Source organism: Vitis vinifera, chromosome 7 (assembly GCF_030704535.1).
Source record: "Vitis vinifera cultivar Pinot Noir 40024 chromosome 7, ASM3070453v1".
In the NCBI taxonomy this organism is placed as follows: Eukaryota; Viridiplantae; Streptophyta; class Magnoliopsida; order Vitales; family Vitaceae; genus Vitis; species Vitis vinifera.
The window spans coordinates 29,050,023-29,068,636 of NC_081811.1; the positions used below are offsets into that span (position 1 = coordinate 29,050,023).

At 34.6% G+C, this 18,614-nt stretch overlaps 4 protein-coding genes across 6 annotated transcripts; 2 read left to right on the forward strand and 2 right to left on the reverse strand.

The window, feature by feature from the left end:
• The first annotated feature begins 1,421 nt into the window (after positions 1-1,421).
• Positions 1,422-2,660, forward strand: LOC100242224 (transcription factor DIVARICATA). The gene is made up of 2 exons (XM_002274872.5): positions 1,422-2,042; positions 2,147-2,660. Exons 1-2 carry the CDS (start codon positions 1,681-1,683, stop codon positions 2,448-2,450), a joined length of 666 nt encoding a protein of 221 aa, XP_002274908.2. The 5' UTR covers positions 1,422-1,680; the 3' UTR covers positions 2,451-2,660.
• Positions 2,661-3,554: 894 nt separating this feature from the next.
• LOC100249301 (mitochondrial phosphate carrier protein 1, mitochondrial) lies at positions 3,555-7,223 on the forward strand. 2 transcript variants are annotated; one of them, XR_786305.3, is made up of 7 exons: positions 3,555-3,925; positions 4,474-4,823; positions 4,909-4,952; positions 5,266-5,480; positions 5,574-5,698; positions 6,920-7,069; positions 7,154-7,223. XR_786305.3 is itself a non-coding variant. In XM_002276221.4 (6 exons), the coding sequence occupies exons 1-6, from the start codon at positions 3,779-3,781 to the stop codon at positions 6,969-6,971; spliced, it is 933 nt and encodes a 310-aa protein (XP_002276257.1). In that variant the 5' UTR covers positions 3,555-3,778; the 3' UTR covers positions 6,972-7,223. The 2 variants fall into 2 exon arrangements, 1 of the variants encoding a protein (XP_002276257.1); XM_002276221.4 differs by having other exon boundaries at positions 6,920-7,223.
• Positions 7,224-8,421: 1,198 nt separating this feature from the next.
• Positions 8,422-12,002, reverse strand: LOC100254404 (eukaryotic translation initiation factor 6-2). Its single transcript, XM_002276130.5, has 8 exons — positions 11,838-12,002; positions 11,692-11,731; positions 11,490-11,586; positions 11,294-11,379; positions 11,152-11,196; positions 10,339-10,469; positions 9,030-9,140; positions 8,422-8,926 (listed from the first exon to the last, which is right to left on the reverse strand). The coding sequence occupies exons 2-8, from the start codon at positions 11,699-11,701 to the stop codon at positions 8,669-8,671; spliced, it is 738 nt and encodes a 245-aa protein (XP_002276166.1). The 5' UTR covers positions 11,702-11,731; positions 11,838-12,002; the 3' UTR covers positions 8,422-8,668.
• Positions 12,003-14,333: 2,331 nt separating this feature from the next.
• Positions 14,334-18,098, reverse strand: LOC100259527 (plant intracellular Ras-group-related LRR protein 4). Of its 2 annotated transcripts, none has more exons than XM_059738723.1 (4): positions 17,023-18,098; positions 15,869-16,782; positions 15,602-15,792; positions 14,334-14,691 (listed from the first exon to the last, which is right to left on the reverse strand). In XM_059738723.1, exons 1-3 carry the CDS (start codon positions 17,633-17,635, stop codon positions 15,646-15,648), a joined length of 1,674 nt encoding a protein of 557 aa, XP_059594706.1. In that variant the 5' UTR covers positions 17,636-18,098; the 3' UTR covers positions 14,334-14,691; positions 15,602-15,645. The 2 variants fall into 2 exon arrangements, with proteins under 2 accessions (XP_059594706.1, XP_002276062.1); XM_002276026.5 differs by having other exon boundaries at positions 14,334-15,370; positions 17,023-18,097.
• Between the last annotated feature and the right edge of the window lie 516 nt (positions 18,099-18,614).

Genomic DNA, 18,614 nt, shown 5'->3' on the forward strand with positions numbered 1-18,614 from the left:
ATTATGTAAGTTTTCAACATATTTAAAAAATATTTATTATGTATTATGTAAGTTGGAAAAAAGAATAATATTTGATGAGGTATTTAAAAGTTATTCATTTCAAAAATAATAATTTTTAACTATATTTCATATTCAATTTGATGAAGAAAAATTATTCAACTTGGTTTCATTATTAAATAGGTGAGAGAAGGGTAAAAGAGTCAAAGAAAGAATGAGAAAGGTGAGGTGATTGGTTAGTTTTTTACATTTAATAATTAAGGATATTTTAGAGATTTTTTAAAGACAATATCCTTCCTCTCAATTTCTACTCTTTCATGGGGTTTTGGATTTAATTATGAGTGATAAGAGGACCTTACCTCAATTACCCAACCTAGCTAGGTTGAAAACACAATTCTCCCTTTTCAAACATTAAAAATTCCTAATATATTTGATGTATTATATATTATTTTATTTTAAACAAAAATATATTATTCTTTTCTTATTCATTAATCTAAAAGTCCAATCTTCTCTTTCCATATATATATATATATATATTTTTAATATACTATGTATTATGTATTTCTTTAAAAATATTATTCATTTAATTTTGTGTATGTATGAAAATAATTATTTTATTTTAAATAAGGAGAATAGTCACATTTTAATATGAATAAAAAAAAATCACTTTTATGTAAGTATTTTACTTAAGCAATAGAAAATAATGCTAAATGAGAGGATAAAAGTGACTATAATTTAATTTTTAGTAGAAAATAACATAGGAATATGGATGTAAATAAATGATATTTTTTTAGGAAAAAGTAAATAAACTTTTAAATATGATAAGGATATGTAAGTTTAAACATAGTTGTAATGCAATTAATAAAGATTTTTTTTTTCTTTCCTATTTATGGTAAAAAAACAAGAATAGATAATATATCCAAACATGGTATTAATTATTTCTTTTAAATTTATAAAAATAGAAAATTTATTCTAAACTGAAACTTGTTTTAACCCGTTTTTGAATTAAAAGATATTTTTGTCGGATTAGATTTTAGAAATATTTAGTTAAAATGGATGAAATAATCATCAAATTGGAAATCTAACCATTCCCATGTTTTTTATGGAAAAGTAACTCAATTTTGATATAAATACCCTTTTTTATTTTAATTATTTACATATAGGTTTTAAAAGAAAATGTTATTTTTACAAAAAAAATGATGACCACATCTTTGTCCAAACGATTTTAAAAAATGATGAGAGGTTAAATTTCAAAAATTAGATTTTGAGAGACCCTTTTAATCAAATAACCCTAGATTTTATTCCAATTTTCCCGTTAAAAAATTACAACTTTGGTAAGCATGAAAATTTGCTGAGTTCATGAATGGTCATGTATCCTTGTTCAATGGTTATATCCATATACAATGAATCCAGAATTTGGAAGATCCACGTTGAATTTTTGTTTTCCTTATTAATTATGATTTCGGATTGGCTTATTTAGGGTTTGATATATGGCCCTTAAAATCCAAAGACATTTCTGTGATCTTATTATCAATACCCTTTTGGGTTATACCAGCCAAAACTCATATCTCACCAGATTTTTTAGGATTTCTGTCTTAAATACACACACCCACTACTACAAATCCTCAATCCCCACGCCTTGTTTCTTCTCGATCATTAGGGTTTAGGCTGTTTAGTTTAGCTATGGAATGGTCAGATTTTCTTGAATCTTCCTTCTGCACTAATCTGCAGGCTCTTCAAACACCCCATCCTGGATGGGATTATGAAGAGAACAAGATGTTTGAGACTGCTTTGGCCCAACTTGGCTTTGCTACTCCAGACTTACTGCAGAAAGTGGCTGCTAGGGTTCCTGGGAAAAGCTTTGAACAGGTTGTCAGCCATTTTGCAGCACTGGTTCAAGATATAGAAATGATTGAGTCTGCAGGTGACTTCCCCATGTCTATGCCAGAACTGGGTACTAAGAAAGAACAAGGATCATCTGCTAGAGCCATGTCCACTGGCCATACATCCCGAAGGGGGGTTCCATGGACTGTACAAGAACATAAGTATACTTCTGATCTTTTTTCTTTTCTTTTTTATTTTATATTAATTTAATTTTTTAGGGATTTGTATATGAATTTTCTTCTGGGGTTGACCTGATGATGATCAGGTTGTTCCTGGTTGGACTGATAGCATTTGGGAAAGGAGACTGGAGGAACATATTGAGGCACTGTGTGATAACCAAGAGCCCAACCCAGGTGGCCAGCCATGCTCAGAAGTACTTCAAGCGCCATAGCAGCTCTGCATCATCTTCTGCAAGGAGGAGACGATGCAGCATTCATGATATTCAAATTAATTTTGATGATGATTCCACCTCAACTATCTTGCCTAATATCTCCCAAATCTCAGATGCTTCCAGGCTGCTGCCTGCTTCCTGCAACAATGGGGAGGAGAAGAACCCTATTTCTCCATGATGACTCAGGACTCACCCACACCCTCTTCGTCATCTTATTATGCAGCTTTGTTATGACACAAGTGGGGGACCCCCACAAAGCTTTTACTCACATCATGCCCAATCTTGTAATTAATTCTCTCTTCTATCTCCCTCATCGGGTAAATATTTTGGGTTGCCACTTCATAAAAATATATCAATAAAATTTATTTACCTATCATCCTTTAAATTTTTTTAAAAATTAATAATTCAATATAATATCAAAATTTGATTTCCAAGAAGTTCTCGGGTTTATACCTTTCCTATAATTTACATCTTCTCTTTCATATAAATCCAAATTCTATCTATCTTTGCATTTATAAGTGTGAAGCCACCTTAAGAAAGGGTGTTAAAGAGTATAATATAGATATCGAACTCAAATAATAGAAGTTTATACTTTTAAAAAAATTAATAATTTAACAAAATGAGTTTTAATTTTATGACTTTATTGGATATGGATGAAATGAATCAATGATTAGGTATGTACTTTTATAACTAGGCTTTTGTATTAGGTAAATATGTATACATGAATAAGAGAGAAGTTGAAAGATGATTAAAAAACAAAAAGGAAAATTGAAAAAAAATCTACGAGAGTTATGGTATGAAAGTTTTGTATTAGATAATTCATTATATTATATGGTCACTCTTTTTTTTATCACGATAATTGTATTTAATTATTTTTTATGTTTCTTAATCATATTTTCTTTTACTAATCTAATGACAATTTTTTGTATTAATAATAACATTTGATTAAGATTTTTTTTAATTTAATCATATTTTTATTATCATTAATCACTTTCGATTAGGATCTTCCTACTTTGCACATATTTTTATTTTACATATATACAATTAAGATTAAAGGAGTCAAAATCATAATGTTTTACCTATAATTAAAAATAAAAAAGAATTTCAACCAATTATAAAAATTTTATCCATAATTATATTGTAAATTTTTTTAGAAAAAAAAAAATTAAGAGCAGAGCATTTGAATGAGAGGGAAATTGGTTTTCATTTTCTTTAAATTCTAGAAGCTTATAAATTAAATTTATTGAAAGAATAGTAATGAAGGAAAATATATAGGCTCTTGGGTTTACACGTTGGTAGGGTTTTTGGGGTTTTGACCTGTCCCCTGCCATTTCGCCGAGACAATATTCACTAGAAACGAGAGGAAGCACCCTAAAATCCATTCCTCGACGGCTATAGCCTTGACACTGTCTTAAACGTGTTCCTGGAAATTGAAATTCTCCGGTTCAGAAGTGGGTGCAGAGCAAGAATGTAGATTTTCGAGAGAGGCCTTTTGGAGAGGAGACGATGAGAGGGGTAGAAGAAAGGAGAGAGTGTGGGGAATTGACTCCTGGACCTGGCTATTTCTGGGTCTGCACCATTGGTGGAATGCTCAGTGCTGGAACCACCCATGTCGCTATCACTCCTCTTGATGTCTTAAAAGTCAACATGCAGGTGTGTCTCTGTGACTATGTGTGCTTGGTTTCATAATTTCATCAGTTTCTTTCTGGGTTTTTGTTTTCCTGGCTTGTTTTTTCTTTTCCATGGTTGAATTCTGTTATATTTTGATCCGATTCCCCTGCCTTGAAATTTTGCTTCACTTCCAATTCTGGGTTTTACCGTTCAATCTCATTTGGTTTCTTGGTAGAATTTGTGCGGTGCTTTTGTGTTTGTGTAATTACCTCGATCAATATGAAAAGGTTGGTTCTTCCCATCTATGGAAGTGGGTTTTCATTCGCCATATGTGTTGGTTTGGCCTCAAAAGGGGAAGTATCTCGGTGCTGGTGTTTCTTGCTTGCAATGGATTCTGTGATTTCTCAAATCAAAATGCATTCAATAATGTCAATAATAACCCTCAATGATGGTGCTGGTGGTGTTTTCATTGCTGGTCTGGACTTTGTAATCTGTCAAATTAAGATGTTCCTTCCTATAGAAAGGTTCTACTTTCTCTTTGATTATCTTTTATCCAAACTGCAACTGATGAACTGAGTCGTCATTTCTAGGTATACCCCATCAAGTATAACACCATCTCCTCATGTTTTATTACCCTGTTGAGAGAACAAGGTCCTTCTGCCTTCTGGAGGGGTTGGGCCACCAAGTTCTTTGGGTATGGTGTTCAAGGTGGATTTCGATTTGGTCTATATGAATATTTCAAGAAGCTTTACTCTGATGTGCTGGTAGACCACAACCGAAGCTTCATCTTCTTTGCAAGTAGTGCATCTGCAGAAGTACTTGCCAATGTGGCTCTCTGTCCTTTTGAAGCTGTTAAAGTCCGGGTTCAAGCGCAGCCCCATTTCGCAAAGGGTTTGCTTGATGGCTTTCCAAAGCTGTATGCATCAGAAGGCCTCTATGGGTGAATGATCCAGTCATAATTTTTTTTTCTTTGTTCTTCTTATTTTTCTCTCTTATTGAAGGGTATTCCTATTTTCCTGTTGTAGCTTTTACAGGGGTCTTGTTCCACTTTGGGGTCGAAACCTTCCATGTAATTTCACAATTTCCTAAAACTTTAATTTTCCTGTTATGCTTAATGTTTGCACAGAAATCTTCATTCATTGTATTATCACCATTGTATTATCACCATGCAGGTGGAGTTTGTCTCAACTTCCAATATTTTTAACTAATTATTGAAGAGTAAGATCAGACAAGACCCTCTGAATTTAGGTTAAATGGAAGCTAAAATACCACAATCAAATCCAAAAATCTTGGTGAATATGTAAAGCTATATGTCTAACCAGTAATTTGATCATTCATTATATGAGATGCATACTAATACTTTTGAAATTTGTGTTGACCAGTCTCTATGATTATGTTCTCAACTTTTGAACATTCTGTGGATTTTCTGTACCGTAATGTTATCCATAGAAGAAAGGAGGATTGCTCAAGAGTTCAACAGCTTGGAGTTACATGTTTAGCTGGCTGTGCTGCTGGATCTGTTGCTTCCTTAATTACTAATCCTGCTGACAACATTGTTGCCTCTCTTTATAACAGAAAGGCTGATAGCCTCTTGCTGGTAACTTCTCTTACTTACATGTTTCTTAGTCTTACATTCTTGGTTCCTATGTAAAGTTGGTTCAGGTTTAAATTTTCCATTTCACTTGTGCAGGCTGTGAAGAAAATTGGACTTATGAATTTATTTACAAGAAGTCTTCCTATTAGGATAATTCTAGTGGGGCCTGTTGTAACTTTGCAGTGGTTAGTTTATGACACCATCAAAGTCTTAAGTGGATTGTAAGTGCATCTCTCTCTCTCTCTCTCTCTTTGAAATTGTGCTTTTATATTATTATTATTATTATTATTATTATTATTAAAGTATTTATTTATTATCATTAAAGTACTCATTCTTTTTTCCTGAAATGTTGTAAACTTATTATTGATTATGATATCATATAATGACAGCATGCTTTTTCTTTCCCTTAATCAGGAGATTTTTAACCTTGATATTTTGTCATATGAGCTCTTCATGATATAGACATCATTATTTGTTATAAATTAGAAAGGGCACATTCTTTAAAGACTGGTAAGCTATAACTCATAAGTAAAACAAAAAGAATAATGCATCATGGCTTTACCAATCCCTGAATGGAAGAAGTATCTGTGGTGCAAATAATACTGGGAATAAAAAAATTTGTGAAACCACTTGTATATTGTTGTTCAAAGTCTGAAAACTGACATAAATTGACACGGGAATGGCTGAAATGAAATGTAGAAAAGAGAGACATGATTTTAAGACTTAGGTGTAGAAGTTTGGAGCCATCTATTGGTTAACATATAGGGGCATTCTTCAGGTATGAGTGTGCATGAAGTTTCAACCTAATAATTCATGATCGGATTCTGGCATTTATGTTGATCCTTGTAATCATGGTTGTTAAAGGTGCACTTAAAGGACATCTAGGCTCAAGGCATAACCACTCTCTGGGTAGAGTGCCTCACCTACCAAGCACACCCCTTGTAAAGGTGTGGCTTATTTATTTTCTTTTCCTTTTTAAAAACTTTTGTTTTTAAAATTTCTAATTGTATATTAAAACTTATATCATTTCATTAGTTTTTTGTTGGATGATTCTTTTAAATGTTTGGAATGTTTAACTTTTTGTTAGTTCAATTGAGTCATATTCTATAAAATTGAAATGTACCTTGGACTGTGTTTGACTTCTTTCAAATGTGTTCCTTGGGCCTTTTAGAACTATGCTCATAATATTTGGAACATGATCATGGCTTTACATAGTGTGAATATTCCACAATGAGTGAATTGTTGTAATACAAATTCTCGGTATCCTACTTCTGATTCTTGTGAAAGAATAGCAAAATTTTCAGCTCATGTAGCTAAGGTGATTTTTATTATATGATGCATTTAAGGTGGATTAGGCTTGTACATCATTTTGGTGGTGGGGTGGTGTGTGGAAAAAAGGTAGAATTTTGTTATCTAATTATTGCTTGATCTATTTCATGCAGACCTACCAGTGGGGAAGTTCTCACTGACAAAGAAGTGAACAAAAAAGTGTAAATTCCGGGTGGAGAACTAGAGCTAAATTCATCTCTCACAATTTGAAGTCTTTCAATCCAATAAACAAACAGCAAATGTCATAAACTTTCATGTACTAGGTACATTGCATGTTGGATTCATTGAGCTATTGTTATGATGGCTTTTCATCTGCACTGCCATTATTTTCTCGTTGTTGCTTACAGGTTTTAAACTATACCAGTTCCATTTTTCAATCTCAAGCAAGTTCCTCTGGGTCACCCCGGTTTCATGAAATCCTGCCTTTTTCCTTTTGTATGGCGCTTTGTGCGAATGGTAGTTTGATTCATTTGTAGACTGTATGTTCTGTTGGCCAGAACCAAAGGACATTAAGAATAATGGCAGAGATTGAAGTATTTTTTCTAACTTAACTGTTGTTACAGGGCAGTCAGCACCCCGAGGCTTCAGTCCCCATGGAGTCCTAAGGGCTTGGTCATGGAAGGTTTCTCAGTTATCAAAAAAAAAAAAAATAACTGTTGGTCCATTAGGAATTAGTTTACTAAGTTGATTCAATTTTCCATTCTTTTTCCACCATTTTGGATTAGAGAGATTACAAATAACGTCTATAGCTATATGCAGTGTTGGTTTTTTTGACATGATAGTACTTTGTGATTACTAAAAAACAGGTCACCCATGATATGGCAATGGGAAACCAAATGGTTAAGAAGGAGAAATGCTAACAATACCACCAACCAACCTGCCAAGGAAAATGAAAACCATCTGGGAGCGATTTTAAGAGGGGCTAGAAGTGACAAATTTTGAAAATCAAATTTAAAAATATAGAGTATTATTTGAAAGTAATTCTGGTTTGGTGGGAGTTTTTTGAAATATATATATATATATATATATATATATATATATATATATATATATATATATATATATATATATATCATTTTTTTTGTTATATTACACATGGCAAAAAACTGTTGGGTTTTTTTTTTTCCTTATTTACTTGGATTCAAACATTAGGTGATTCTTCCTAAGAGCAATTCGAATGAAGCATTATTGACAAATCTGCGATAGATTACAATAAGCGGGCCCAAAATTTGTCTGTTTTAGACCATTTTATGTCAACAAATCCGAGCCCAGTTCACTGTTTAATGTCCCTTGCCGGGGGAACCAATTTCATCATGCAACTGGACCCTCCTCAAATTTTCACAGATAAGAAGAACATGATCTTAAACCAAACTATTAATAGTAGTCATGTTTCCACTTTCTGGGTGGCAATGGCTCCAAGTCTCTTAATAATCAAAGCAACATGGCAATGACCAGACTGTCAGAATGAATTTAGTAGAGTTTCACTTGTTCCTGAGACCAGCGTGCCCTATCATATCCTGGAATTGACTGTTACAAGTGCATTCAGGAGTGAATCCAAACCCCCTGATCATCAACTTCAAGTTTGTTTAAAGTAAGGGAAATAGACGGGACTTGATTTTCAGCAAATAATAGTAAACAAACATTACATTAAACCAACAACAAATATCATAAACGGCAATATAATGCACCAATCCAAAAGTTGTTTGCTTCAGATTGGAACAAAAGTATTGAGACACAAAACTTGGCAAACTAGGCATGTTTAAATTAACAGGACATGATTGGTGGCATTTATACCACACAAGACTAGCATAGATTTTGTTGCATTCATACCCCAAAATAATAACATAAATACAAAAAGAAATTCAGACATAGCTGTCAATCAACGATTTCCTCATCTCATCCACAATGGCACTAGGTTGGGCCTCCCTCAATTTGAAGACGCTCTCGATGACAGATAGTTCTGTTGCTGTAGTGTCTGATCCACAGAATGCTGTCCAGTCATTAACAGTCATCCCTGCAGCTATCACTTCACTACCGCGATTCACTGTCCCAGCCACCAAAGGGACCTGAAGGAGTGTTGAAAGTTCATCCAAGTCTTCAATGGATGTATGGGGATGGACCTGGTTCAACACAAGTTTCTTATGAGAAGCACGGCAAAAGAGTAAGCAATTGTTAGACCATATCTTTGCAAGGCATATTCTCAGAGAGGATGTCAATTCTTACCAAGCCACCTCTGTTGGAAAAGGTGCAGTAGCTACCAACAAGAATGTTACCAGCAATGGTCTGCCTAAAAACTTCTACTCCAAGAACATCTGCAACCATCTCCTCAGTTTCCTTGTAGAAAATAACACAAAATACATGAGCAAACTGGATGGGTTTCTAACATACAAAAACTAAATGCAAAATCCCCTTGATCTACTGGGTAACTTTCTCATATTTTCATCTGACACGGACTCTCCAAAGAAAACTCTGCAGAGAGTTACAAAAGGAACACTGACCTTTTAATTAATGGCATACTTACTGTGAACCCTTCTCAATTTTCTGATTTTCTTTTGGCTTCACAGGTAACAAAACATTTACTTATCAATTAGGTAGGATGCATATGTTAATTTTTCTAGAAAGATAATGTCTGTGGTCTAAGAAAGGCTAGGAGTATGAGCATCAGACAGATGAAGAGACCTACCGTAAGACCAGTACAGATTGCAGTCAAACCTTACAGAACTTAGTTTTAGTAAAACAAACAATTGGACCAATACTTTAAAATGACCATTCCAATAATGGTGTACCAACAGTTCATAAGTAATATAAACATGAAAAGATGTATGAAGAGTGAAGGCATTTGTGAGAGGCTAAAAGCAGCACCAATTGAGAACAAGGTGACGACAAAATTATTTAAGACAGCTCAGGATGTGAAGTGGAGATTATAACAAATGCACTAGGATGTGGAGTGATTTGGTTCAAATTGAAGGAAATCAAATAGTGAGAGGAAGGTTAAAAAAACAACTTGAGTTATGACAATGAGGATAGACACGATGATTTTTACATTAATAGGGGGCATGATCTATATACATATGACAAGGAGGGTTAAAATGTACAACAACAAAGGTAGCAATGATGAGGTGTAATACTGTTCAAATCAAAGCCACTCAAATGGTGAGAGGAAGTTGAAAAAGAACTTGAGTTAAAGACAGTGATCAAAGACATAATCATCTTAATTTAAAAATACATGATCTATGTATAAATTATGGACCCCATATAGCTTGGCCTTAAGGCTTTGTTGTTCTTGCTATCATTCTTCATCACTTATTGAACTAGACATTTGATGATCAGTTATAAAAACATCCATAAAACTAACGTTTTTCTAGGAGAACCCAAGAAAATACACTGGTGAGAAACAAAGAAAAGCAAAAAAAATATCAATTGCCATGTCAAACCCATGTTCTTTGTTTCAATTTATTAGTAGCATTTAAAATTATACTTCCCGGAACACATTAATAAAAAGAAACATTACTTTCCAAATATTAACAAATACCCTGTCAAGATCAGTGTGTGCAAGAGCAACATGGTCATTGCAAGCTATGCAATTTCCTAGAGCAGATAGCTTCTCTTCTATACGCTGAACAACAACTTGATCAGGGAGGCTGTTCCTCAGGTGTTGAAGTTCTACAATGAAAAAGAACGAGGAACAGAAACGTAAATCCCACAAGAGTATCAATAGAACACCATTACATATGAGTGCTCTGCTTTTGAATGAAGTGCGAATCAAATGAATAAGCATACCATGAAATGTAAAATAATTTGCTGCTCAGCCAAAACTATCAACAGAATACCAATAAATATAGGTGCTCTGCTTTTGAATGAAGCGCAAGCTAAATGAATAAGCACACCATGAAATCTAAATTAATTTGATGCTCAACCACAAAATTGAAGTAAATACTGTTGGCACTTTATTGGACCATGCAGACAAAAGAAACTCAAGCCATCTTGCTACAAAATTTATATAGTTTAGATCAAGGACTAATTGGATTAGAATGAAATATCCTCTGTACCATACATGAGTTTTCACAATAAACCCAAGAAGACTTTCTAGTTTCCCATTCATCCAGTAATGCTCTATTTCCAGAAGCTATACGAATTGTTTATTAACTATTATGGTTTCTAAAAAATTATTTTCCATGAAAAAACCTAGTGTCCTCAACTAAAGGATAGGCCAAAGGCATCTACAGCCTAACCCATATATCTTAGGATGTATTATCAACATTGGCAGAGTGCATACATGGTTAGATAGCCAAACAAAGATGTTTTGTTATACTAATATTTCTCGTAAGAAATTAATCAAAATCACCTTGGTCCGTGGTGGTGTGTGGCAAGAGAAGCCCTTTTTTGTTTCCTGCCATTAAAAAGGGTCTGTGATTAATAAAGAAGAATAAGAAGGTACCCACAAAGGCTTCAAATCCAAAGACCAATAAAAGCCTGAAAATCCTCACCAGCACAAAGCCGACCAATAATTCTCGTACCACCAATCGAGGTTTTAACCACGGGGATAACATCAGCCAACTCTGATTCAAACACACTGCACATTCCCAACAAAAAAAAAAATTCACGAAACTGCGCTAACAACAATCTCTGTTTCCTTTTTCTTCCTCCCATTAAACACAATGGACACAGACAAACAACACAAACCTGTAAAAGCTTTCGGAACCACCGATCGCAACCAAACAATACGCATTGGTGAGCTTGGAGAACACCCCAACTTCGCACGAGTTCTCAAACTGAAGCCCTACACAAGATTCAAACCGTAATCAAACGAACAAACAAACACAAAAATCAAAATTTCAACTAAGAATAAAAAATAAAAATAAAACCTATCCATATTAGAACTCACTGGTTGCCATGATGAAAGTCAAAAAAACAAAGCTTGCAGTCTGCCAACAGCCAAAACACGAAAAACAAAAATTAATTTTCAATAAAAGTGATATATATAATGGATTCGAGGAGGATGAGGGAATTTGAATCGGAAAGTAAATCGACCTTAATCGTTAGCGAGAATTAGGGTTTTGTGAGGTTAGGGTTTTAGAAAGACAATAGAAGGTAAGAGTCAACGAAAGAATATCAATCTCCATATGAGTTATATATGAATGGTTATTGGTAAGGCCTTGTTTGGGCTGGCCCCGAATTTTTAGGCCTGCTTCTACTTGTTTAGGGCTTTTGGGGGTTGTTTGTCTATGTGGACAAGTCGATAACTTTGCCCTTTTTTTTTCTGGTTAAATTTTAGATTATTGAGAAAAATATGGGATAAATTCACTTTATTGTATTTAAAAATAAATTTAATATGAGTTGTATTTGTGGGGTCAGTGAAGGAGTTAGAAACTTTAGTTTAGGAATATAATGAATATGGATAAATTTTCAAAATTTAAAAACATTGAAGGAAAAGAAAGAAAAATATGCAATGTATTAAATTACATAAAAAAAAATATTGTAAAAAATGGTTTTAGTTTTTATTAAAATTTATTAATATTTTTTTAGAAAATTTAATTTGTTGTCAAAATGATGAAACTTCTTATTTTAAAGAATAATTTGAATCCTATTCAAAATATAGTTGCATACTTGTATTTGACTGACAGATACTGGTGGTGTCCAAAGGTTCTTGAGTTCGGGAAGGAGACGAGGAGGGAAGCCCCCACAAATACAACTTTGATCCTTTAGTCTTAAATAACACAATATTTTCAAAAAAAAAAAATTCATAATTTAGAAGTTGTAATATCCAAAAAGAGATGCAAATATTATATATAAATAAATTCAAACAATTTCCTGTTTTTTCATAATAAATCATGGGAAAGAATCAAACTACTTATGTTTGATCAATATCAATATCAATAAATATTCATTTATTATCCAATATTATTATATCATACTTATATTATTTTTCTAAAAAAAATTATAATTTAATATATAAATAGATATTATTGATTATTTTAACATTCATAAGAGTTTCACCAAAAATTTATATATCTTCTAATTAATTTTCATACATTTTTTAATTTTATAAAAAGTTCAGTGGATGTTGATATTTTCATAAAATCTAAGCACCGATGTTTCACAACTCGCATCAATTATGAATGTAAATTGCAGTAGTGGGCTATGAAAGTGATTCAAAGTTGCTCAATGATCAAAACATGGCTACTTCAATTCTTGAGTTGGATGCAGACCCACCACCAAGTGGCAAGTGGTTGTAGCTTCACTGGTTAGGCCACAAATTTGAAGGGACCCATCTCCTTTTTCCCTTTGGATACAAATTTATTACTTCTCAAACCTAATCATCCAAAATAAATAAAAATCAGTACATTATTTTATTAATATTAACATGACAGTTACCAAACAAAGGAATCCAATCCCATTATTGATGGGAAAACCGGTTCTATCCTTTTACCATCAACTTTTCTAGTGAACAAAAGTTGCTTTGGGGCCACTATCTTTCCACCATTATCTTATATGGACATAATAAGTGTGAAGTAATATTTGGAAATTGTTTTTGAAAACAATTTTTTTTACTTTAAAAACCAAATTTGGTAACATTTTGATTGGAAACAAGTTTATAAGAATTTATTATTGTTTAGAATAAATTTAAAGTATTTTTTTGGATTTGTTTTTAAAAAACATTATAAGAAAATACTCTAAAAGTTTTTACATTGTCGGTGAGTGAATATAAAGAAAGCACTTTCATGGAAAGTATGTTGAGAAAATAGTGAGTTTCTGAATAAAACTGTGTTCCTAAAATCAATTAAAATTTGTTTTTAAAAATGATTTTTTTTTTTTTTTAAAGCAATGCAGGGATGTGCTTGTGATGATGATGAAGGATGCCATGTTTTAATGGAGTCAAGATGGGGACTTCCTGTTCCAAACAGTTGCTACATCAATTAATGTTCCCGATCCTTCATCAATTAATGTCCTGTGCCTTCAGTTCAACTGTCAATACTCAGCTTGTCAGTTCAAAACTATGTGAAACCAATCCAGCTCAAGCATTTATCAGCTCTAACATGGAGTGCATGCAAGAGCCTGATTGGGCTCCATAGATTCAGTATATACCGAAAGGTCATGTTTTAGTGGCATCATTCAATGACCAAGATTTTGTTATAAACTTTCAACGATCTGGATTATATCTTCGGTAGATCCTATTCGATGCTCTAGAATTTTCCGGGTGATTGGACTTCAACCTCCGAGTTTCACTGCATGGCATCAGGTCTGCCACGCCATACCCAACAGCTGAGGGGTGAAAAGGATCTTCATTGCCCATTTGCCAACCATCTGAATCCATGGGCCATACCAATCTTTCACATGTTGAGTTGACAGGTAGCTATCCAGCTGCACTGCCTCTGCAAAAGGTGTTCTTTAATGGGCACCTTCCTAGCAGCTGGGTGGCTTGTATGCAAACCCCTTGCTGAGCTGTTCTGGATATGTATCAAGCTAACAAACCTATGCAATACACAATGAGGAAAAGAAATAATTGGTCAAGTAACTAATTCAATGTCCAGAGGCAAAACCCAGCATTTTTTTCCAGATAATGTTATTAAGTTGACAACTTTGGAACAGTCTGGCATTCCAATCTTTAAAAGAAAAAGAGAAAACAGTGTGTCCTTTGCTGAATTATACGCTCACACAGCCTCAACTTCACTGGACATGAATCTACCTGACCATGTAAAACATTCTCTGCTGTGTGTGTCCCCTTCACTGCAGCTTTCTTTTATGATATTCTCGCCTGGTAAGAGTGTCCTCTGCATATTGCTTTTATTGATACGCTGCATTTCAGCTCCTCGTCTCCATGTTTTAAATCTATGGTAGCTACTTTTCTTTCAGAGGAATTCTGAAGGGAGAACACTTAATGTACCTGGAATTTAGAATTCTAATTCAGAAGGTTAACCAAACAAACAGTAGGTCAACTTAAAAGGATGATATTAGAATAGAATGGCCTGGCCCCTCTCTCATTTACAAAAAACAGACCACTTGCAGCTTTGACTATGGCTTCAGCAAGAAGAACCAGGTGAGCAGACATATTCTAACTGTATTGTTTTGATAAGAGCAGGCCGTCTATGGATGGTTAGAGGGGACTTCACATGCTGTAAGTCAGCTGCCAAGATCAGAACCCTACTTCAACATATGGGTACAAGTACAATTTGAGAAGCTTAAGAGTTGACCATATTGGTGAGAGTTAAGAAGACAAGAGCAGATTGCAGTTCCTTTCTGGAAAGAACAAGTTCTATTGAAAGTGGTGAAAAGGGTAGACTCATAGTTCATTTCATGACGAGGGGCAGCGAATACAACTCTTTTTCCTCCTCTTGCTGGCTGAAATTGTACATCTCATGTACATCCCCATCGTTCTCACTCAAGAACATCAGAAATACAGGTGGAAGTAAAAGAGCAAACCAGAAGAAAGGGAAAATAAAAATCTACAATTTGAGATGCGAGGGTTGGAGCCATGTTTGAATTGACTGCCCTAGTTTGTATGTGGAGGGATTGGCAGCAATAAGACCTTACTTCTGATCTACCCCGCTGACAGTTGGATTTCCCTGTAAGATGAATAATGATAGCACATGAGTGGCTCAGACAATCCCCGAAACTACATCAAGTATTATGCACGTTGCTTTTAGTACAATCTTTTCACTAAGCCTGCCTAATCAACACCTGAGGAGCACATGGCTACCCCTTCTCTTACTAGCATGAAAAAGCCTAAGGTATATCCAGAATTTTATAAATCAAATCCATAAATAAATTGGGTTAATGAAGAAACTTTAACTTACCCAACAAAGAGATCATGTTCTATTTCTTGTTTACACTCCAAAATTCAGGCTTTCACATAATCCATGCCATTGCGCTTCCTTTTGTTAGACCTTGAAAAGAAGCATCTCTGAGCCCAGGTCTTTTTCTGCTTAACTGGCAGTGATTTGACCTCCCTCTTTGCGACCAGTTCAGCCATGTACTGAACTACGGCCTAAGAGGACCAAACGATTATTAACCTTAAGAACAGATACCAAACAATCACAGAGAGTACAGGTAAGAAGAATTACCTGTGCACCCATTTCAGCAACATGTCTTGGTGGCACTTCTAGAGGATTTTGATCCAGCCGTAAGACTCTTAGCCGTGTTAGCATCTTAAAAGAATCTGGAAGGACCCGTATCTGATTATTGCTAATATCCAACTCTTCAAGCATCTCAAGGTTGCCAATAGACCTTGGTAAGTATTGCAGATCAGCAAAATTGCTGCCTATATTCATCTTGACAAGTGTGGTTGCAAAACATAAACTCTCGGGTATCGACTCAAGCTCATTGAAACTCACATCAAGCTCCCTTAGGTTTGAAAGTGAGGACATCGTTGTGGGTAATTGTTTGATGTTATTGTAACGCACAGACAGAATCTCCAGGGACTGTATCCTTCCTACAGCTTCTGGAAGAGCTTTGAGCCGATTATAATCTGCTCGAAGCTCCTTGAGGGAAGAGCACTGACCAATAGTATGTGGAATTTCTTCGATGTCATTAGTCTCCACACTTAATTTTTTCAGTTTGACAAGTGACCCAATAGACTCAGGAAGAGAAGAGAGCCTATTTGAGCTCAAATCGAGCTCCTCTAGACGGACCAGTCTGCAGAATGTAGCAGGCAGAGATGTCAACTGGTTCCCCCTTAGGTCCAGAACAACCACACTGAGGAGATTTCCAATGCAGTCAGGGAGTTCAGCAATCCTGTTTGAATGTAAGTCCAATTTTGTCAATGATGAAAGGCCCCCAATTGTAGCTGGAAGGGCCACAATCCGATTCTCTGACAAGTCCAGGGTCATTAAACTCGATAACTTCCCTATGGAGTCAGGTAGCCATTCAATTTGATCCATCAACTTGTTCTGGAGATTGAGATCTCGAGTTCCTTTCTTTGAAGATACTTCAATCAAGCTAGCAAGCTTTATCAGACTCAACTTCTCACTATCTTGACCTACACAGCCCATTGTATGGAAAACAAGATTTCAATAGACAAGCATGATAAGGTAAGAAAAAAAAAAAAAAAAAAAGGGAAAAGAAAAAACCAATTGTTCAATTCAAAATCAAATCCTCATACACTGAAAAAAGAAACGAATTCTGCAAAGTTGAATCAAATCTCACGAAACCCAGCCAGAAAATGAAATTGAACATCAAAAACAGAAAAGGGCGAATGCAGAGAAGAATTGAAACTGACCTGAAGTGCTTGGAGACTTTAGGGACGAATCCAGTATCTGGGGTGTTGATAAATTCGCAGGACTGGCCCCAATTCCATCCACATAAAATGTAGACTTAGTCTTCTTCACATAACTATCATCTCTGGTGAACAAATCAGTAACTTTAGGAGTTTCTTTAAAGACGGTGGAATTGAAAGCAGTAGCTGAAGCTGAAGCAGGAGCAGACTCGGAAGACTTGGACAAAGTGGAGGGAGAGGAAGAGGAACTGCTAGAGTGGTGGGAAATGGAGGTAGAAGGAAGGCATCTAGAGGCCCTCTCAATCAAATCATCGAACATCAAGTGTACCCCTTCAAGATCAAGCAACTTCAAGGCCTCCCTCTTCTCCTCTTTGCTCTGCAAAGACACCAAATTCTTCTGCATCTCCTGAAACACCATGAACAGCTCCTCCGGCACATCTGGGTTTCTGGGTTGCCTCCCAATGGCTTCAAGTCTCGCTTGGTCCTCCTTCTCCACATTCCTTATCAATGTCCTTGCTGCTTCCACCTCATCAATCCCAGGCCTTGTGGGCAGAGATCTATGAATTCTCATGATCTCCCCCACAACATCATCCACCGATTTCGCTGACGATTCCATTTCCCCCTTCCAAACTTTCTTCCTTTCGCTTCTGGGTTAAGATTTCCCCACAAATTCCCAAAAGAAATACAGAAAATGGTGGAAGGAAGACAAGAACAACTCAATAAACTGAATCTACTTTCTAGAACAACCCTCCCCAACCCATCACGATATTTATAATCACTTCATACTAGAATACATCCAAAAGCATGAAAACGAACCCAAATTTTCTTCTGCCTTTTTGAAGCTAAATTTTTTAAATTGAAGCAGAAAATCAAAATTGTAATCTAGAAAACAGACTTTCTCCCTGTACATATATATAATTGAAAATGGGCTGCAACTGAGGGAGATTCGCCTGAAATCCAGTGGCTGGAAAATCCAGGTAATTTCCCTGGTTTTTAATTTATTTTAAATATCTGGAAATTTGCTTTTTTTTAGTTTTTTACGGGAATTAATAAATAGAAATTATGGTGGCATATGATGAAATGGGCCTTGGAAAAATGAAAGAAATAGCGTGAAATTGATTGTGACTCGTGGGGATTATCCGTTATCACTTGTCACTGAGTTGGCCAAAAACTGCTTTTCTGAATTGACGGAATTAGCCCTGTCTTCCTCACCACAATTACAGACCTGTTACCGCAACAGAAATCTATTTTCTTTCAAACACCTTGTCTTTTACACCAAATCTGAGATGTTTCAAGTCACATTTAAAAACAACAAATATATATATATATATATATATATATATATATATATATATATATATATATATATGTATATTTTTAAATTATACTATATATAAGTATACGATAAATAAATTAAAATTTTATTCTCATATTTTAATTCTCATAAAAATCTTAAATTTTTTTAATAAATTCTTAAAAAATTATTTTTAAGAATAAATTTAGTATTTTGGAAAGCAACAAATAACATAAAAGAATATTTTGTGATTTTGTTACATAATACTTTCATAAAAAAAATTAAAAACATTTTTATATTT